The 21,915-nt window shown below is 35.7% G+C and overlaps 3 protein-coding genes and 1 pseudogene across 3 annotated transcripts; 3 read left to right on the top strand and 1 right to left on the bottom strand.

The window, feature by feature from the left end:
* The first annotated feature begins 784 nt into the window (after positions 1-784).
* Positions 785-4,084, top strand: GME (GDP-D-mannose 3',5'-epimerase). Its single transcript, XM_086247126.1, has 7 exons — positions 785-943; positions 1,817-2,227; positions 2,419-2,512; positions 2,593-2,722; positions 2,815-2,947; positions 3,172-3,379; positions 3,575-4,084. Exons 2-7 carry the CDS (start codon positions 1,818-1,820, stop codon positions 3,728-3,730), a joined length of 1,131 nt encoding a protein of 376 aa, XP_086103252.1. The 5' UTR covers positions 785-943; position 1,817; the 3' UTR covers positions 3,731-4,084.
* A 1,181-nt stretch (positions 4,085-5,265) lies between these two features.
* On the bottom strand, positions 5,266-9,673 carry LOC147280818 (calcium-binding EF hand family protein). Its single transcript, XM_086245998.1, has 4 exons — positions 9,292-9,673; positions 8,606-8,800; positions 6,702-6,883; positions 5,266-5,868 (listed from the first exon to the last, which is right to left on the bottom strand). Exons 1-4 carry the CDS (start codon positions 9,587-9,589, stop codon positions 5,551-5,553), a joined length of 993 nt encoding a protein of 330 aa, XP_086102124.1. The 5' UTR covers positions 9,590-9,673; the 3' UTR covers positions 5,266-5,550.
* Positions 9,674-11,957: 2,284 nt separating this feature from the next.
* LOC147280819 (calmodulin-1-like) lies at positions 11,958-14,100 on the top strand. The gene is made up of 4 exons (XM_086246000.1): positions 11,958-12,187; positions 12,489-12,646; positions 13,172-13,252; positions 13,712-14,100. Exons 1-4 carry the CDS (start codon positions 12,112-12,114, stop codon positions 13,844-13,846), a joined length of 450 nt encoding a protein of 149 aa, XP_086102126.1. The 5' UTR covers positions 11,958-12,111; the 3' UTR covers positions 13,847-14,100.
* Positions 14,101-15,583: 1,483 nt separating this feature from the next.
* LOC147280820 (putative calcium-transporting ATPase 13, plasma membrane-type pseudogene) lies at positions 15,584-18,688 on the top strand (annotated as a pseudogene).
* The last annotated feature ends 3,227 nt before the right edge of the window (positions 18,689-21,915 follow it).

Below are 21,915 nucleotides of genomic sequence, written 5' to 3' on the forward strand. Positions count from 1 at the left end.
CATGGGTGTTAGTTAAAATTTATAAAGTTTTGACAAAATTGCTCTTGAGGCTTTTATATTATCTTGAAAATTTGCTAATGTAGTCTCAACTTCACATTTAGTTGTGACTGTACAACGCTCATAACTTCAAATTTAGTTGTGACTGAACGACAGTCACATCTAAGTTGTGAGATAGTTACAGTTAAGTTGTGACTCAATTGAATTTTTTTTAGAGAAATTATACTACAATATTGTATAAATAAAGGTCAAAACAATACTTTTACTCAAAATAATATATAATATAGTGGTGTGAGTTGTCCATTTCAATTTACCAAGACAGTCACAGTTAAGTTGTGACTGAATTGATTTGATTTGATTTTAATACAATATAGTATAAATTAATGTAATATTTGTGATATAATATTTTTTTTATTTTTTTATTGTAGTGGCATGTGATGTAATTTTTGTAAATTATAATACTTTATTATTTTTCAACTAGTAGCTAATCTAAAATACTATTTACTTTTGATAAACAAAAAAATTATTGAAATTTAATAGTTAAAATCAATGAACTTTTAAAAATATTATTACTTTTTTAAATTTAGAAAAAAAGATAAAAATACTCATATCACGTCAGCAAATAACAGTTTATTTGACAAAAAAAATAATATAAATATTTTTTTTACATAAAATAAAAAATGAGGTATTTTTTTGTAAATTTTTAAAATTAAGATATTAAATTGAAATCATATAAAGGTGAGATTACTCTAATAAAATTAAATGAGTGGCCTTGTTTTCTTTGCTCACTCCCAAGGTCCTATATATAGCAGAGCGTTGCAGGCTCCGAATCCATACTCATTCACATCCTCTCACATCCTCTCTTTGAACCCATTTTGCCTTGCATCTTCTTCTTATTCTTCTTCTTCTTCTCAAGTTTCAAAGGATCAAACTTTACTCTTTTCAGGTAAAAATCCCAACTGGGTTTCCGGGATGTCTCACTTGCTCTGTTCCCTCTGGCCCTTGCCTGTATATTGGTTCCAATATTAATTTCCTAATATTTGTATTCTGATTTAGGTTGTAACATTTGATGGGTTTTTTAAAATTGTTTGTATAATGGCTCTGGGGCCACACTTATTCAATAAGCACTTTCTTTTATTTGCTTGATATGCTGGTAGGTTTTATAGCAGGGTTGTTTTGGGTTGTCTGCTAAAATTTCATTCCTTTTTGTACACTGAGATGGATACTTTATTTTAGCAATTTTGAAGATATGTTTGTTTTTTCTATGTAAATTTGTTGTATTTGCCTTTGGATACATTATGTAATTTTAAATTTTTGGTCAATTATAATTTCCTGTTTATTACTTTTTTGACATGTTAATTTACAGACAATTTGATGATAATGCTCCTGCCTATTGAAAAGACATTATTTGTTTACATGTCTTTTTTTGAAGTATACTTACTGGGTTACATTACTTTACTCTTTTCCCAGTTTTCCTATTCTTTTTTTTTTTTTTTTGGGGGGGGGGGGGGGGGAGGGGGAGGAGAGTTTAACTTTTTCTTAATTTTAAAATTTCTATCCAATATCTGTCTTTCAGTGTTCCTAATTTGTACGTTTGTGTATTGTTTTTTTCCTGGAGGGATGGCTATTCATGCATGTTACTTGAGTTGGGGTTCCTTTTCATTTATATCGTTATTTATTTGTTTTTACCAATTGTGATATGTTAGTGGTATCAACTTTTTTTTTGAGCTTGTTTATCAAAGCTAGTAAATTGATCCGTAAATGCTTTAAAAGTGTAATACTAAAGTCTTCATCTTTTCCGATGAATCTAATCTTGCAGAATGGGAAGTACCGGTGGAACTGACTATGGTGCATATACCTATGAGAACCTTGAGAGGGAACCTTATTGGCCTTCAGAAAAGCTCCGAATTTCCATTACTGGGGCAGGTGGCTTTATTGCCTCTCACATTGCCCGGCGATTGAAGAATGAGGGTCATTACATTATTGCTTCTGATTGGAAGAAGAATGAGCACATGACCGAAGACATGTTCTGCCATGAATTTCATCTTGTCGACCTCAGGGTCATGGATAATTGCTTGAAAGTGACTAAGGATGTTGACCATGTGTTCAATCTTGCTGCTGATATGGGTGGGATGGGCTTCATTCAGTCCAACCATTCTGTCATTTTTTATAATAATACCATGATTAGCTTCAACATGCTTGAAGCTGCTAGGATCAATGGAGTGAAGAGGTTTGCTGTCTTCAACTTAGTACATTTTATCCTTGAGTTTGAAATCTTAGTACATTTTGGTTAAGGTCTGTGAATTCATAATGTTTGAGTTGAAAATTGGGACCTTTTACCTTGAAGTTGTTTATCAGCTTTGAAGACATACTCAAATGATAGATAACATTTCTCTATATCTGACGTCTGGGTTTCTGCAGATTTTTCTATGCTTCTAGTGCTTGTATTTATCCCGAGTTTAAGCAGCTGGAAACCAATGTGAGCTTGAAGGAGTCTGATGCCTGGCCTGCAGAGGTAGGTTACTATTTGGTTATGATTTGGATTCTAGTTTTGAACGCATTTAATGAATTTAGTCTTTCCACCTTCATTTGTAGCCTCAAGATGCTTATGGTTTAGAGAAGCTTGCGACTGAGGAGTTGTGCAAGCACTACACCAAGGACTTTGGAATTGAGTGTCGTATTGGAAGGTTCCACAACATTTATGGTCCTTTCGGAACATGGAAAGGTAACCTCTTAATTGCAATGATAGCTAGCATGTATCCATGATTTTATTGCCATGTAGCCTAATTTTGTTGCTTCCTCGTATCTGTTGTATAGGTGGGAGGGAGAAGGCTCCTGCTGCTTTTTGCAGAAAGACACTCACTTCTACTGATAAGTTTGAGATGTGGGGAGATGGACTTCAGACCCGATCCTTCACCTTTATTGATGAATGTGTAGAAGGTGTACTTCGGTAAGCGCTTCCTTATTTTTTAACTTTTTTTGCTTCAAAACTTTTCTTGCTGAAACCCACACTTCCTTTTGTGGTTCAAAGCTTTAAAATAGTAGATTAACCTGGCCCTGATGTAGCAACTTTCACTATCTGTTTTTGTTGGGCCGACTTTTATCAAGTATATACTGTGTTTTGCATTCTCACTTTCATGAATTTTCCATTTTATTATCAACTATCATGATCAGGTTGACGAAGTCAGACTTCCGTGAGCCAGTGAATATTGGAAGTGATGAGATGGTTAGCATGAATGAGATGGCTGAGATAGTTCTTAGCTTTGAGGGCAAGAAGCTACCTATCCAGCACATTCCAGGGCCAGAGGGTGTCCGTGGCCGTAACTCAGACAACACACTGATCAAAGAGAAACTTGGCTGGGCTCCTACCATGAGGTTGAAGGTAAAAATAGAATGAGATCTCTAATGTACCCATTCTGCATTTTCTTAACACCACCAAGTTTGTTTTGAAGTTTGAGGTTATTCTAACCAGACTCACTAGTGGATTATTTATGAACCAAAAATGATTTGACACCTTATTTTGTTGACTTTGCTCCCTATTTGTGGAATAATTTGAATTCACATTTTTTGGCTATAGGATGGGCTGAGAATTACATACTTCTGGATCAAGGAACAGATTGAGAAAGAGAAGGCACAAGGTGCTGACCTGTCAGTTTATGGGTCATCTAAGGTGGTGGGAACCCAAGCCCCAGTCCAACTTGGTTCGCTACGTGCTGCTGATGGCAAAGAATGAAGGGTTTGAAGACAGATAGGTCTTGTATCTGCACTTGAAAGGCCACTATTTAGTAGATTTGGTTATGATATTGCGGCACACAATAAAATATCTATGTGTATGGACAATAAGTCGGGAACCTTTTATTCCCCATTGTATATCTAGCCTTTTAGAGCAATTTGTTGCCCTAGGATCGCCTTTAAGTTGTAATTTGTTTCCCCATCTGAAGCATTGTTCAGTTATGAGGTGTGTCTCCTATTTCCTTTTGTAAGATTAAATTTTGGTTTGAGGTCATCTCATGACCTCTCCCGAATATTGAGATCAGCTGCTTTTAATAGCCGTGCCATTTGCAATCTGTATGTCTAAATTTTATAAGGCGTTGCATGGTCTGAATAAGATGTGCAATCTGTAGTTTTACTGAGAATGTTTCATGGTGTTGATTGCAAGTTTTTTCAGTTTTATTCCTGTGTGGGCAGATATGTATGCTCAGCTGAGCTTCATGACAGATTGCATACTGAGGTGGAAAGATTTCTGCTGTATTATGTTTGCAAAAAAACGACCCCTGCTAGTTTTACTGAGAATGTTTCATGGTGTTGATTGCAAGTTTTTTCAGTTTTATTCCTGTGTGTGGGCAGATATGTATGCTCAGCTGAGCTTCATGACAGATTGCATACTGAGGTGGAAAGATTAGAGCCCTTTTTCTGAGCTCTTATTTGCGGTCCCTATTATAAGTTGACAAACTGTCATGATCTTATCTGTGCTTTTTCAAAATTTTAAAATCCAAATGCCCATGACGTCTATGAACTATCAATTTTCTCAAATGGAATTTTTGGGCCGCGATTAGCTGCTCCTTTACTTGCAATGGATATTCTCTAAGAATATTCAAAAACCATTGATACTAAGAAGTAAGATCTGATACTCCTTTATGCTGGGTATTATTGTCTTTTTAGTTTTTACAACCTACAAGCTGGCGGAATTTGGAACTTTTAATCTTTTTGGTATTATATATGCATCTTGACCTGTCTTTGTCTGAGAAGTTACAGTGAGCTCGGGGTCACTTGCTGTAAAAATTACAGCTTCAGACCATTGAACAAGGTATTAGGGTGTCTTTGAAGCTTAATAAATGTGGTCATTTATTCAATGTGGCAATTTGTAGATTGTGAAAGATATGACTACGTGATAGACTTAGGTTTGGAGGGTGGATTCAATGGCCAAAAATTGCAGATGGTGATGTGGCTGGATTTATTAGGGTTTAGGTTCACCAAGAAAACAAGGGGATCCCATCTTGTTACGTGGAGGCACAAGAGATCCAAAAAAGTACCATCCTTTTCACCTCATGCCCATCGCAATGGAAAATGACTTGTAGCATTTGGCTGGTTTGGGTCGACAGAATATATCTTAGCAATTTGACATGCGGCTGTGCTTCTTTCCGTAGCAACTTTTACGGAAAGCCGATAAGCAGTGGTGTCGGTCACATGTGCATCATGTGTGATGCGTAAAAGTCCTTTATTGCCAAAGCTCTTTGTTTCCAATTCCAAATTCTAATGTCAAACAGTAATAAAAGCAATGAACACAATGCGGTGAAACTCGAAAGCGATCTGATACACAGAGGCTTTTGTTTCTGCTTTGTATACTTTTATAATGGAGTCCTTGAGGCACTCAAAGTACTGAAAATTCAAGTTAAACCATGCTACAAGGCAATGATGATATTACAATGTAATTTTGTTCGTATTTGGCTGTATGGATTGGGACAGGTGAATAGGAATTCGAGAGGGATCTGCACAAACAAGAATCTCTGCCAATTGAGACTTTGATATACAGGATATCAACTTGTCTCTTTCTCAGTGATCACTGTCATGAAAAACAGGGTTCGCTTCCAGCTGCTCTGCCAATTTCTCGAGGACCGCCTTCACAAGATTTCCAAATTTATCTTTATCTACTTCCTTAGCACTCTCATCTTCCCCTAAATCAGTAAACACTGCATCATACAAAAGAGCCACTGCCTCGTTGGCTTTGGATGGTGGTAAGCCCAACTCTAGCCCACTCTTTTCAAGAAAACTCCTGATTACTTCTTCACTATCCAAACCATCCTTTCCATGATGCTTGTCTTGCAAAATCTTCTCTACCAAATTGTTCAATTGCTTCTCATCAGCCAAAACCTGCATAGTGTGGGTTTTCAGACTTTGTACAAAAGAATTCACATAACATAAATCTAGGCTTGTGCCAACAGTGACTAAAAATATTGAACTTCCAAAACCAAAAAAGATCCCACCACATACTCAAATTTCCATCAAGAAAAACTATGAATTTCATTGACTCGATCATGGACTAGCATAATCCACAGTGGATCGAAATGCTAGGTCAGCCTGGTTACCAATGTTAAGCAAATTTCTTTTACTTCTCTAAATAACAAGGGTAAAAACGGGGACCGCAACTTTTAGGTAAGTGCATAATTAAACTTTATCATTCTAAGAGTCAAGTTAACTAAGTATTTATCCCTCAATTAAAAACTGAGCATAAGAAAATTAAACCTGCTCTATGATCTCATACAAAATTAAACCTGCTCTATAATCTCAGAGTTTTTCATTAATGTCCAGATAGTGCAAATAATTCTTCGAGTTTTTGTGAACTTCCAAAGTTATTTTAGAATGACAGCATAATCTACTCATTCTTTAAAATGTGTACACATTAATTCTCTAATTATATGCATTGTCAAGTTTTTTCCATCAAAATAAATTTCAATGTACAGTCTTGCTTTTAAAATAACACAGGAAGTTTATATATTTCAATACTAAATTTGCCACTATGATCAAGGGTAAGGATTACGGAAGAACAGGACTAGCAATATAAGCAGCTCAAGATAGTATGTTATGTCAATACAGCGTCGAGAACACTTGTTATTCCTTTCTCTAAAGATTCATTTAGGGGTCTTCAACTGAATTAAAAATAGTTCATAGAAGCACTAAAATAAAAGATGGGGGAAATGAACTACCTCTCTCAGCTTAGAACCATCGACAATCTTCATGTTCTGGATAAAAACAACATTCTTTTTTGCCAAGGCCTCTGCTAGTTCTTGTAGGACAAGCTGGAGTAATTCAGCAAATTGTGCTTGGCCCAGTTCTTCTTCCCCATCAGCTTCGTGTTTTGTCAAGATATCACTTAGCGGAGGAAATTCTGTTAAATTGCACCTTGTAAATTATCAACTTTATAAAACTAAGAAATTAGGTTTAATAAGAGACACAATACATAATAGAAAATAATGGAAGATGAAAGTTGATGGGATTGGTCCCATATGCATGGAACCAGGGCAAAGACAATGATAAAACTAAAACATTGAAAATATGGAATAGACAATTGATAAATTGTACAGACTGGATTACCAAGTTCATGACTTGCTAGATCTCACAATTGTACATCTGATATAAATCTTTGAACCATGTATAGAAACTTGGCAACACAATCATCACAATTTCCAGAATTAAAATAAAGAAACACCAAGCTTGATTTTAACCAACAAGGTTAAAAGGAAGACTACAACCAACAAGGTAGGAAAATACCAATATCATTCCAGAAGTGCACTTGAAGAATAGCAATCCTGGAACTCTATTGTCATACATAGTGCATATATATAATGCTTGTTAGCAAATGATCTAGCATACGCACTTAGAGATAATGTGCCAAGAGCAAACATTCAGACAGGTGGATGTTAGCTGTTAAAATCACTCAAAATATGCACAACTTAATAATGCAACAGACAAAAGTTATTTCATTATAAGAGTGAAACTTGTAATAATTCTTGATTTGTAAAACACAAAATATGAATTGTACTCTTAAGGAATTAAGACTTGTATAAAAAAAGTTGAGGCAAATGAGATGAGACAACGTTGGTGAATATGCTAGGTTCATGAGTAATATCAGTTCTTGTCTTACTCTACCAGTTTGACCCAATGGTGGAAGACCAGTACTGGAACTATCAGTCATGCACGCTAGATGGATGTGCAGTATCTCTGAAATTCCATGGTAGGTCCAGACTATGGGATGCACACCATATGCCTAAGATTCTAAGAATGAACTTACCTTTACAGGTAGCCTGAAAAATACATGTCATAAATTTTACACTAAAGAGGAAGATTAACATGACAAAAAGGCACCTCCAGGCAGCCACTGTGTATTAACATCTAGGACCTTGCATTCAACATGAAAATACCCAATGCCTTAGGAATGTTGTTTAGAGCCCAAGCACAAAATATCCGAGGGTGATAAATAATCAAGTAAGTTTCCCCTGAAATATCTAGGGCACTAAGCTTAAAGGATTTGCCTCCTCACTCCTCTGATATGACAATTTAGAGTGATAACGGTCTATGGTATTCAAAATCCAAAATAAGCTTATTCTAGCTCTTCCAGGAACTTTGCACATTCTTTCATGCAAAGTCTCAAAGTCCACATAATAAAATGGATACACTTAGCACTAGGGAAGTAAGGATACAACAACACTAACGTATGAGAAGGCGATCATTGTCAACAACAAGTATACCAGACAAAGAGGATGATAGAAAGCGTAACCATGTGTTCAAAATAAATGGATTAAGTCAGTTTACAGATCTGAGTCATAAGGATCAAGATAATCTGGTCTAAATTCAATCCTTTTGCAACTCTTATATAGATAGAGTAATTCCAGCTAGGCAGATACATTCCTACAGGCCAAACAGGCCTCCCATGGACCCAAAAAAGTGCAGTCTTTGACTAATTGAAACATATGAGAAATGTTTAGAGAACCAAATACAAGAAAAGTTGAATTAGTGTCTGCAGAATCCACTACTCATAAAAAAATAACACAACCATATATATTTGAATAATCCTAGAATCAACAGCCAAAGCAATGAATTCAAAATTAACCTGAAATGGGAGGAACACCCATCTCAACTCCCATGCGGATGAGACCATTCCGGATCTCACTCTTGTTGATCTTTCCTTTATCTTCTTCATCTAGATCAGTGAATAGATTCTCTGCTAGCATTGCAAAGTCATCCTCATCCTCTAAAAACTGTCGAAGAGTGTATCCATCCAAGACAGATATGACAAGTGGATCATCTATACACCAAATTTGAGTATAACCATGTATTAATTTCAATTCATCATAATAGTAATCAACAGTATAATCAACCAATCATGAGATGAAAATAAAATGCACATACACAATGAAAAAAAGAAAGTTAACTATCCCACGTTTCTCGCTATCAAACAGCCTCAAAGTCAAACAACCTTTCATGCTAAAAATTACACCTTTCTTCAATCGGTTTTAGTGCTCCATCTATTACCGATCCTCACTTTCTTTGATTCAAAATCACATATATAATACATTCAAGAATCAAGCTTTTCGATTTATTTTCTTCTCAATCCCTTCCCTCAGTTTCTCAGCAACCAAACAAAGCAAAAAAGTTCTCATACATGTCAAAATCCACACACATATACACACGCATACACATTCATAATAGTCTCTAAGCTTCTTCAAAGCTCATTTTCAGTTGTATCATGCAATGTATGTGATATAAAATACATATGTATGTATGCGAATGCAACACCTTTTAATTCATCGGCGATCGCGGTGATGTAGTCCTTGATCGCCTTCAAAGCCTGCTCGCGATCGAGCTCCGTACGACGGTAAACGTCGTCGTCTGGGAGATTGATGCGTCTCAAAGCAGAGGACTTGAGGCTCTGAGGCAGCGAGAGGCCGAAGAGAGACGAAGAGGCTTTGGAGTCGGCGAGGTCGAGGACCTGAGCTCCGGTGAGGGTGGTGACGTCAGCGTCGGGAAGAGAGAGGTCGTCGATGGCTCTCAGGTGGGTCCCGTCGAGGACCGTTAACCAGGCTCTGTCCGACATTTTCTGTGTTCAGATTAAAGAGAGAGAGAGAGAGATGAGGGAGTTTACTGTTTACGCAGTGGACTTGGAATTGAACTGGTCTCGTAGCTGTTGGTTCCTTACTTGGTTTTGTGTCTCTGTCTGACTGTCTCCGTCTTTGCTTTGATTTCGGAAAATGTAACTTTTGCTTTGGCACCCCGATTTCAGGGAAATTACAAAAATACCAAATACTCTGTTTTTTTTTTTTTTTTTTTTTTATTGGATTTTAAAAAATAATAATAAATGAAGAATTTTGTTTTGTTTCAGTCTTTCAGATGCTAGGTGAAGATTTGGCACCAGATTACATCTTATATATGGATGAAGCTAAGTGACTGAAATTTATTTTCTAGTTCAGTTTGTCAATATGTGACTCGTATTTTTTGTAAGGGAATTTAGCATTAAAATAGGCTATTTCATTTGCTCACTCAACATGCTTTGCATTGTGGTTCTATGACGAACGCGATCAATTGGTGAAGTTTCTAAATCTTGATCGGTTCCATGTGAGTTGGCTTTTGAATTTGTAACTCCTTTATAGTTTTAATAAAATTATCATATTCAATAAAACAAAATGATTAATGTGGCAAATAATATATGAAAATTTTGGAATTATTTTTTTTATAGATAAAAAATATATTGCACTTCAAATTTTAGAGGAGAAAAAGTTTTGAATGAGGCAATTGTGTATATTATCGATCCACATTAGTATATTATTAGAGATCGTATTATGCATGTGGCATGCACGATTAACCTCACTAATAAATGTCTCATCTCATTCACAAGTATGTGAACAATACTATACATTTTATATATGTATGAAACCACATTTATCATCAAAATCTAAGTCCTCTAATATATATATATATGTGTGTGTGTCGAATGTACCGTATATGCGTGTGTGTGTGTGTCAAATGTACCGTATATGCATGAAAAATGATACATATTAATATATTATAGAAAAGTCGTTGGTCAAAATCGTTGCGCATGAATTGTTGAAATATATGGATGCATGAATTTAACCGTTCCATGAGCTGCTTTGATCAGCATAATTAAGTATACATGCAGTCGCTGCAGGTGGACACAAAAGTAAAACAACTTCATTTTCAGTTGAATATATTTTTGGCCGTGGAAATACTTCTTCAGCTGAATATTAATTTTATGCATATATATGTATGGTACCTAGAAAGACATACACAGTTATATATTCACTTATGTAGATATATATTAAAGTATATTATATGTTTATGATATTGTTGAACGTACGTGTTTATTAAATATTGATGGCAATAAGTACAAGGTTGAAAACGATGGGCAAATTAAGCATCCATACATATTAATTTGTATGAAAAAGGAAGATGTTGAAGAGAAAACCGTAAGTCCAAATATATTAATTGCCCCATCAATGACGTTTTAATTTAATTTAATTCAATTTTGAAACGTACTTCCCGTCCTTGTTGTTGGTCGTATACACGCATTGAAACATAATTGAAACGAAAGCATGCTATTATATATTACCATTTAATTAATCGTAATATTTATCTTCAAAAATTAATGAAACGTTCATCCTCATTATTAATTAAGCAATTGGCTAGATTTAGTCGATGAAACACTTATTCAGCAGCCTATCAATTCATCTAATAGATCCAATCTGATACTATAGCGCCACAATATTCACCAAGTGTAGTTATATTTCCCTTGAGAAGTTTTAAGTGAATTCTCTAATAAAAAAGGATTTTTTTTAAGGAAGAAAATGTATAATATATAACATATATAAGACACATGCAGCTAGTGCGTGCATATATGTCATTTGAAAACGTTTTATTTCAAGATTCAAGAGTCATGGTCACCAAGGTGGAAATGCAGAATATTGACGACATCAGCATCGTTATGATTATAATTGATTCTAGCTTCCCCAGTACACGACTTTGAATCCAATTTCTAGAAATTTCGTTAATAATTAATTATTTAGAATACATGCACAAACATTTTTACCATGAATATAGTGTCCACTGACTAAAAACAAAATAATTAGAAAAGGACTAATGATGACTAAACATTATGATAATAGAATGTCACTTTCTGTTATAATTAATTATTAATTATGAATCGAAGTAGAATAGAAATGACAATCTCCAAACCATATTAATTATTATTATAACTTGAGGAAATTAAGGACAAGTTTTACCAAATCTATATTCCTGCAAATTCGTAGCCCTTACTTAAGTACGTAGCTACATGTGAACATTAATTAATTAAGATATTATATATACAGCCAAAGCAGACAGTTGGGACTTGGGTCGATCTCATTCAGGCCGGTGTACATATATATATATATATATAGAGAGAGAGAGAGAGAGAGAGAGAGAGAGAGAGAGAGAGAGAGAGAGAGAGAGAGAGAGCTTAGCTGCTAGGCTCTTATCGATCGATCAGCGTAGGTGCGAATTAAAAGTGTACGTGGTCGATCAATTTCGAAATTAGTAAAAGATTCATTATATTTGAAACACAGCATGGGAGAGGTCCTAACTGAAGAACATATTGCTGAGTTTCAGGAAGCTTTCTGTCTCTTTGACAAAGATGGAGATGGTAAGTATTTAATTTCTCTTAATTTTTTCCATTTTTCTTTTTAAATCTATTCATACATACACATATATATATAGAGAAATTAGAGAGTTTGCCTTGTTTTTGTAGAAGTGTCCCTTGTCATATATACAAGGGTAAGCTTATTGTGAAAATGAAGAGCTAGCATTCAAGAAATGAAAGAAAACACGTACAGATAGCAAGGAGAATAAATAAGAAAAATATGATGGATTTCTATTGAAATGATGTATAATTAATTGAATTTGGTTAATTAGTAAGTAGTTAATTTGTTGTTGTATGTATGTAGGGTGCATCACCATGGAAGAACTGGGGACTGCGATCAAGTCGTTGGATCAAAATCCAACTGAAGAAGAATTGCAGAACATGATAAGCGAAGCTGATGTTGATGGGAACGGTACCATAGAGTTTGGGGAGTTCTTGAATCTCATGGCCAGGAAAATGAAGGTACATGCGTGGTCGCTCAATTAACTAATTATAATTTTTTTAGAAAAATTTACAAACATGATACATATTTTAATAATTGATTCATTTCAGTATATTAATTTTACTTTGTGTTAATGAAAGATATATACTTTCATTTTATGTTAATTAAAGACCATATTTTTTTCAATTTTTATTTCAATTTTGGCTCGACCTTGGATCCATCAAAACTCCACAAAATTCAGAAAAATTATTGGGTTTAAAAATATGCATCTCCTCTTTACAACCATATGAAGATCACCCAAATCGGATCTCTACAACTCCAACTAATCGGCCCCAAAGTAAGGTATCTGAAACTGTCCTGAAATAAAACAATCATCAAAGTATGTGTCATGTTTGTAAATTTTTCTCTAATTTTTATATTTCGATACTAATTTTAATTTATAAAATGGACACTTGTTGGTTCATTTTTTTGCTTGCATGTTACCCTAATTACTAATTAATTATAACCTGTACTAATTAAACGTGTGTGGCCATCTTTAAAAATAGGAAAATGATGCTGATGACGAATTGAAGGAAGCTTTCAAAGTGTTTGACAAGGATCAGGATGGCTACATTTCACCTAATGAGGTTGACTTCTATTTCTTCATCACGCACATAAATGAAATTCTTACAAAAAATTAAATTTTTTTGAATTCATTTTGACTTTGCTTCAAATATTGCATGTGAATTGAAAAAACTATACATTGGGCTAGGCTGCTAGCTGTGACAGAATGAATCAACGAAATTCAATAATAATAATTATTTTTTTACTTAAAGTATTCAATAATTATTGTGGAGTCTCATATATACTAACTTATTAAATATATGTGTCAAGAAAGACGTACGGACGCACGGTTGAAAGTATATATATATTCCACCACTCATATATTTATATATACCAAACAAACCACACCTTTAATTAAAGAATTAGCCTTATCAATAATTAATTTATATGCTTCTAGAAATTCATATACGGAGAACAAAATTTTAATTTATTTGAATTGTTTGAGGTGAATACTAATTTGGTGTAATTAATTGTGGATGCAGTTGAGGCATGTAATGATTAATCTAGGTGAAAGATTGACAGATGAAGAAGTAGAGCAAATGATCAGAGAAGCTGATTTGGATGGTGATGGCTTAGTCAATTTTGAAGAGTTTGTCAGAATGATGTTATCTTTTTGATCAATCATGGTTTGATTAGTTATGCGTACGCCTTGTGATCTTGTTGATATATAAATGGCCAATAGTAATATTAATAATCAGTATTATGGTAATTAAACCAGACATAATACAGTATTGCGTACCTGGGTCATGAGTCATGACCTGCAAAATTAAACGATTTCTATTTCTATTTTTTCCCCTAGGGTTTAGTTCTCCATGTTATGATATATATATATATATATAAATGTTGGCTAGCTTGAAAGCCAATTTTTCAATTTATATAAAAATAAAGGAAAAAAGAGAATTAGAAAACTCCTTGTTAATCTAAATAAATAAAAGAAAAATGCTCTTCACACTCTCCATTATATTTCTATACAACTTAAATAACTAAACTTTTCTCATCAAATATGATAGCCACGTTGCGATATGATGTTGTTTACCCTCTACCAAGAAAACTCAAATCCTTAATTTGGAAGGTTAATTTTAAAATGCATGTTGTGGCAATGGGCCTTTAAGGCGTGGCATGAACAGACTACCAAAAGCAATTTGTGACTTTTTCAATGTAAACCGAAAGGTAACAATTTTTGCTTTAGACTAACAATTTTTCCACATTGCGCGCAATATTCATTCTCCTACGTCGCAATGCTGATGGAGATGAACTCCAGTTTTCCACATTCAAATTCAAGACTCGAGATTTGACCAATTGATATGCTACGTTAATTTGTTCAACCTTATTCCATTTTTGGTTTAAAACACGATCTTCTCCATGTTTTTGTTTTGCATTAATTTGGGAAATTAAAAGACGTGTTAATATGGTTGAGAAGGGTTTCATCTTCGTTCTCCTCTATGACACGTACATATTTTTACCAAAACTTATTGGTCAAGTATTCGCTCTAAAATTGGAAATGTAGTAGAAAGTAATAATTTATTGTTTTATTATAAAATATCAACACATGACATTATATCATTGACTAGACCGATAACATTACCATCATGACATGATATAAGCATCTCACATAAATTACGTATAGTCAAAGTTTCATTGTAAAAGAATCTAAAAGATGATCATATAGAAATTTCATGGCGATTTCCATTCTTTAATAAAAGAGAAATAATTGCTTGAGAGACCCGTTTGGATGTATAAGGAAAACCTTCACTCCAAGTAAAAGGAAAACCTTCACTCCAAGTAAAATAGAGTGAAGAAGAAGAAGGAAAACCCTATTCGTTGGTGACGACATAACATTTATTGTTGAAGTAATTTGACTGGTAATTGAAGAGTCAAAATTGAGTGTTGTTATTTTATATAAAATTCAGCAGACATTCATAGCTCTTTCCTTTTTTCTTCTTCTTGAATCAGTTACTAAATAAAGGTTTAAAAGAAAGTCCAACGAAAGTGTTCAAGAGTTTCCAGGAACAAGCAGAAGGTAAATCTTTTTGGGCAACAGTAACTTAGATATGGGGGAGCCTCAGAGGAAAAGGGTAGGTCGATTTTGGGTAATTAAGAGAGAACCACAGTGTCGACAAATTTAAAAACAAAACAGAGAAAGCTTCAGTGATTTTCCTTCCCTCTTCATGCACGCCATGGAAAGGTCGTCTATCTCCTATATATAAACACCCCCCCTACATACATGTCTTCCACAACCATTCATACTCACTAAACCCTCCACTACTGTAGTACTCAACTTTTGCCTTGATTCCATTGATTTTCTGTGTTCGATCAATATTCAACTTGCTCTTAATTGATTTCCATTGTTCGACATGTCTCTGAGGTTTCGAAAACTTGGAGAACCAGCCATCGCTGGTCCTCAAGAAGATGACATCCCAGTGCTGCCGAAACCCCACAAGCGGAGGTGGCGGCTGGCTTTGACAGCCATATACTTCACCAGGGCTCTTGCTTCACTTTCCAAGAAAGTACTACTGCATAACAAGAATGCCTCGTTACTGCGCTCCCACTCTTACGTGGCCATTGACGTGCAACCCGACAATGAAGACCATGCATGCGAGAAGAAACACCTTCCTCTTCTCAACACTGATCAGAAAACGCTTACTGATTTGGTGAAGGAAAAGAATCTTGAACTTTTGAATCAACTTGAAGGGGTTCAAGAATTGGCTGCAATTCTTGAGACTGATGTGAAGGATGGTGTTAGCGGCACTGAGGCTGATCTTATGCACAGAAAGAATGTTTTTGGTGCCAATGTGTTTAAGAAGCCACCTGCAAAAGGCTTTCTGAGTTTTGTGCTTGAAGCATTCAAGGACACCACAATCATAATACTTCTGGTATGTGCAATTCTCTCCCTAGGGTTTGGGATTAAACAGCATGGCTTAAAAGATGGGTGGTATGATGGTGGTAGCATTATTTTTGCTGTCTTTTTGGTCGTTGTTGTCTCTGCTGTGTCCAACTTTAAGCAGTCAAGACAGTTTGCAAAGCTTTCCTCAAAGAGTGGTGATATACATGTGGAAGTTGTGAGAGATGGACAGCGCCATCCTACATCAATCTTTGATATTGTGGTTGGTGATCTTGTGTGTTTAAAGATTGGCGATCAGGTTCCGGCAGATGGGTTGTTCTTGGAAGGGCATTCTTTGAAGGTGGACGAGTCTAGCATGACCGGGGAGAGCGACCACATTGAGATCAATGACAGAAACAATCCCTTTCTGTTATCTGGCACAAAGGTGACGGACGGGTTTGGTTTAATGCTTGTGACCTCTGTGGGCATGAACACAGCATGGGGCGAGATGATGAGCTCAATAAGCCGTGATTTGGATGAGCAGACACCTTTGCAAACACGCCTCAACAAGCTGACTTCATACATCGGGAAGGTTGGTTTGGCGGTGGCTCTACTTGTTCTTGTGGTTTCTCTGATTCGTTATTTCACAGGAAACACCACAGATGACAGCGGAAACAGAGAATTCAGTGGCAGCAAGACCAAGTTTGATGATGTGATGAATGGTGTTCTGGGTATTGTGGCTGCAGCAATCACGATCGTTGTGGTGGCAATTCCTGAAGGTCTGCCTCTGGCTGTTACTTTGACACTAGCTTATTCAATGAAGAAAATGATGAGTGACAATGCTTTGGTCCGAAAACTCTCTGCTTGCGAGACTATGGGGTCAGCCACAACAATCTGCACAGACAAAACAGGCACTCTTACTTTGAACCAGATGAAGGTTACAGAGTTCTGGCTTGGTACAGAAGCAATGACAGAAGAGAATCTCTCAGAGATAGCACCTACCAGTCTCCAATTACTCCAAGAGGCTGTTGGTTTAAACACAACTGGCAGTGTATGTAAGCCAAATTCTTCAGCCCTACCCGAGATTTCTGGTAGCCCAACTGAGAAAGCAATACTTTCTTGGGCCGTGTTTGATTTGGGTATGAATATTGATGAAGTGAAGCAAGGCTGTGAGATAATCCATGTACAAACCTTCAATTCGCAGAAAAAGAGAAGCGGTGTTTTGATGAGGAGGAACGACAAAAAGACCATTCAAACCCACTGGAAAGGAGCTGCTGAGATGATCCTCGCCATGTGCTCAACTTATTCTGATAAAACTGGGACGGTGAGAGCCATAAACGATGAAGAAAGAATGCATGTTCAGTCAATAATTCAGAACATGGCTTCCAAAAGCCTGCGGTGCATTGCCTTTGCCCACAGAATGCTTGAAGACGAGGATGGTCGGGTTCCTGAGAAGATTGAAGAAAGTGGACTGACATTGTTGGGTCTTGTGGGTTTAAAGGATCCATGCAGGCCAGGAGTCAAGACAGCAGTAGACGCTTGCAGAGCCGCTGGAGTGAACATTAAGATGATAACTGGTGACAATGTGCACACAGCAAGAGCCATAGCTGCTGAATGTGGAATACTCAAACCAGATGAGGATTTGGAGAATGAGGCAGTAGTAGAAGGAGTACAATTCAGAAGTTACTTACCCGATGAGAGGATGGAAAAGATTGATAAGATTCGCGTAATGGCAAGATCGTCACCATTTGACAAGCTTCTGATGGTACAGTGCCTGAAGCAGAAAGGCCACGTGGTTGCAGTCACAGGAGATGGCACGAATGATGCACCGGCGCTAAAGGAAGCAGATATTGGGCTTTCAATGGGGATCCAAGGCACTGAAGTTGCAAAGGAGAGCTCAGATATTGTCATCTTAGATGATAACTTCACCTCTGTGGTGACAGTTCTGAGGTGGGGCAGGGGTGTGTATAACAATATTCAGAAGTTCCTTCAGTTCCAACTGACAGTCAATGCTGCTGCGCTTGTTATCAACTTTGTTGCTGCTGTATCATCTGGTAAGGTTCCATTGAGTGCAGTCCAGTTACTGTGGGTGAACCTCATAATGGATACATTGGGGGCTTTAGCTTTGGCCACTGAACAACCAACTAACGATCTCATGGAAAAGAAACCTGTGGGTCGAACAGAGCCACTCATAACCAGAGTCATGTGGAGAAACCTCATTGCTCAGGCCCTGTATCAGATCACCATCTTGCTGACTCTGCAGTTTAAGGGAAGATCCATCTTTGGTGTAAATGAAAAGGCTAAGAACACCCTTATCTTCAACACTTTTGTTCTTTGCCAAGTCTTCAATGAGTTTAATGCAAGGAAAATGGAGAAGAAGAACATATTTAAGGGGTTACTCAAGAACAAGCTGTTCATAGTGATAATCGGTATTACCATAGTTCTTCAACTGGTGATGGTGGAATTTCTGAAGAAGTTTGCCAGTACCGAGAGGCTGGATTGGGGGCAATGGGGTGCTTGCATTGGCATTGCAGCTCTGTCATGGCCGATTGGTTGGCTTGTCAAGTGCATTCCAGTTTCAGGATACCAGGTTCCAAGGCCAAGTGTTTCTGCATTGTCAAACATATGGAAAAAATAAGTCCTCATACTGAATATTTTGTAGCTCTTTTACTATTCGGATTTTATTCCAGTCAGTAGTTTCTCCTATAGATATTTTCAATCTATGGTTAGGAATATACATGTATGGGGATACCAATACAAATATGATTACTAGTTATTACATCTTCAGCTCTATAATGCAATTCTCATCATGGAACATAAAAGAAACAATTCTTATTGAAAATTTTGTTAATGCAACCTTAATTTGCAAGATACAATTGAAAAATTCCAAATAAATCCAAAATAATTGAAATTTTCATACTTTCACTGTGGAGGTTCTATTATTGTCCATTCTGCCATCCCATGTTCCTGTGAATATTTATATGGTACATGGAGCACTTGACCACATCATGTTCTATAAAATTCTACATAATTTGTTTGTACGCAAAGCATTGCTTTTGCAAAAGTTATGATGGAATAATAAACCAACTTTTGCGAGGATCAAGCAAATTCAGGGCATAAATATTATGTTACATCAGAGAGAGAGAGAGAGAGAGAGAGAGAGAGAGAGAAGCATAGCTACATCAATATTATGCTACAATCGAAGTGCAATAACAATGTCGAGAAAAAGAATGACATCTAGTTCAGTTGATAGTTTCAAATAGCTTTTTTAGATTTAATTTGATGCTGAAGAATTGAAGAATGAAAAATAGCGTAGGCAAATAATTCAAAAGAACTCTTATGATTAGCCAAAACATAATATCCATGAACAGTACAACAACCACCACACTGTCACCCCCCAAAACTCCTCTCCAAGGTCACATACACGTTATCTTTAAGAAAATAACATTAATAAAAAGTAGTCTTTTAAGTTTGGCAAGCATGATTAATTAGCTTAAATAAAAGTTTTAGCTAGGTAGGGTTCATAAAGTAACCATTTCTCCTTGCAGTTGCTTTAGACACTAGAAGAATTACAAAAAAGTTAACTTTAATACATTGTTACACAGAGCCGAACAGCTTTCTTCAATCGTTTCAGTCCCAATATTAATCCAGCTTTGGTCTTCTTTAAACTTTCAGTTACATCCAGAAAGCAGCAATCAGAAATTAATGCTTGGAAATGTAGTGTTTGAGTTAACAATAAGCAGCTGGAAAAGCATCAATAGAAAAGCTTCTCTTAAGGCTCTTAAAGCGCATTTAAAGTATTTCTAACCTGAGTTTCTTGAGGGTTAAGATTCTTTTAATTACTTTTATAGTGGCTTCCTGAGTCAAAATTTTCAAGATCCATGCAAACCCCTCAAAAGATACACGAAAAGCCACTATAAAAGTAACTTAAAGGAAGCTTAACTACCCTCAAGGGACACTCAAGTCAAACACACTTTTGAACCTTAACAGAAGCCTTTCTGATTACTGCTTCCTGCAGCATGCTACAGCTGCTTCATTGTAATCTCAAGTACTACATTTCTAAGCCTTTCTGATTGCTGCTTTTCTGGATTTGACTAAAGTTTTGCTTGTCAGCTTGTTAGGAGCATTCCTGTTTCCAGTCAGCAGTTTCCCATCTTCCCTAGCTAAAAGCTTATGCACTTCAAATCAGAGTCCCACAATCAGCTCCAAGATGTTCTTTTATAATATAAATGGATACATATAATATTTATAAATATAGAGTCTAGTTTCTGGATATCATGACAGAGTTTTAAGCAATAAATCAAATTACTATAGCCAACAAACTTATAGGACACTATATGTACAAGATGACTGTTGAAGTGGTTCTCCATACAGAACAACCACATTTGCCTTTCGGCAGATATCAAAAGGGTCCATCATTAAGGTTGCAAAGCTTTTCCCAAAGCAGAAACGAAAATCACTTAAAACTGGTGAAATTTTCCTAGTAGCTCAATTGAATTCACAAAAAATGCAAAAATAAATGGCCCCAAAATTAAATTTGACAAGTCGACAAAAGTTGATTCAAGCTACACCTACATATGCCCCAAAAAGTTAATAATATGAACTTTTCCTGTCACACCCAAATGCCTCCTTGTTAGAGAGTCTTCCAAATAGTTCAATCAAGCAATTTAACTATATAATGTTAACTAAATCCCTAGATTTGAAATCACAGCTCTGCTTCCAAATACGCCCTAAGATTCACATCCTTAGTTGAATTTGTTTTGCAGCTTCGAAGACAGTAACAGAAGATTATTCAGTACCACTGCTTTTCTCACATTTTCCCAGTAACCAAACAGTGCTTCTTCCACATTAAATAAACTCTTGAAAATTATTCCCAATAAAAATTGGTAAAGTTTGGAGTTTGCACATGGGGTCCAATGAACATAAAAAATGAACCCATTATTTACTGTGCTGTGTCGTAATTAATTAAGTAGAATAATTAATTGGTGATTATGATTAACATCAATCATGCAACGACAAACGCATGGGTCTGAACGAAATTATATTTATATGTTAAGACTTTAGATTCATATTCACCAGGAGTAAAGGAAGATCAAAGACTTTTACACAGAGAAAAAGCGAGGGAGAGAGAGAGAGAAGAAACTTAGGGGCAAACCTGGGTGCTATGCTAGCTGCCAATATGTACTTGGCTTCAAGTGTCGTCTTCCTGGGCCATTGGGTCCTTGCCCCATAGATTTCACTGTGATTTCTGCTGGAAATTGTTCAAAGAACAAAAGTTGTCACTCTTCTTTACTTGCAATTTAACATGTATTAAGTATTAAGTATTAACTTATTAGAAAAAATTAATTATTAAAATTTAAACCAAAGAACCAAATATATCTCTTTCTTATTTGGGCAACTTCATAAAATGGCTAGTAATAAAGAATTACACATGTAAAGGGACCCAAACATTTTTGTTTTGTTATTTGGGAAACTTGGTAAAATGGTGTTTATTATTTTGACTCTTCAAGTTTTATATTCGAATTATGCCTTTTTTAACTTTTTGAATAATTCAATACTAATAACTCAGAAGAATTAAAATTGTTAGCTTTGAAAATAGGCTTAATTACAAAATGCACCTATCAATTATATGGGTGCATTTTGGTCCATTAACTATATTTTAACTATCAAAAACCTACAAATTAGCAATTATGTTAAAATTTTCATTAAAAAAACTGTTAAGTGCCATATGAACAATGCTGATGTAGCATTTGTTGTTGACATGACATATTGGTAGAGGTATTTTCGGTTAAAGGTGAACATTATCTTATTTAATAAAAAAAATTAAGGAATGTGGCCAGTGTTTTCAGACGCAAAAACATGACG

The sequence above is a fragment of the Dryas octopetala genome, chromosome 6, assembly GCF_963921425.1.
Source record: "Dryas octopetala chromosome 6, drDryOcto1.1, whole genome shotgun sequence".
Lineage (NCBI taxonomy): Eukaryota > Viridiplantae > Streptophyta > Magnoliopsida > Rosales > Rosaceae > Dryas > Dryas octopetala.

Excerpts from the sequence above, each read along its gene's own strand:
- GME (XM_086247126.1), top strand. The coding sequence starts at position 1,818 with ATGGGAAGTACCGGTGGAACTGACTATGGTGCATATACCTATGAGAAC. Across the intron at positions 2,228-2,418 it reads AGGATCAATGGAGTGAAGAG|ATTTTTCTATGCTTCTAGTG; the intron begins GTTTGCTGTCTT and ends GGGTTTCTGCAG. Across the intron at positions 2,513-2,592 it reads CTGATGCCTGGCCTGCAGAG|CCTCAAGATGCTTATGGTTT; the intron begins GTAGGTTACTAT and ends CTTCATTTGTAG.
- LOC147280818 (XM_086245998.1), bottom strand. The coding sequence starts at position 9,589 with ATGTCGGACAGAGCCTGGTTAACGGTCCTCGACGGGACCCACCTGAGA. Across the intron at positions 8,801-9,291 it reads GATCGCCGATGAATTAAAAG|ATGATCCACTTGTCATATCT; the intron begins GTGTTGCATTCG and ends TTTGGTGTATAG. Across the intron at positions 6,884-8,605 it reads GGGTGTTCCTCCCATTTCAG|AATTTCCTCCGCTAAGTGAT; the intron begins GTTAATTTTGAA and ends GCAATTTAACAG.
- LOC147280819 (XM_086246000.1), top strand. The coding sequence starts at position 12,112 with ATGGGAGAGGTCCTAACTGAAGAACATATTGCTGAGTTTCAGGAAGCT. Across the intron at positions 12,647-13,171 it reads TCATGGCCAGGAAAATGAAG|GAAAATGATGCTGATGACGA; the intron begins GTACATGCGTGG and ends CTTTAAAAATAG. Across the intron at positions 13,253-13,711 it reads GCTACATTTCACCTAATGAG|TTGAGGCATGTAATGATTAA; the intron begins GTTGACTTCTAT and ends TTGTGGATGCAG.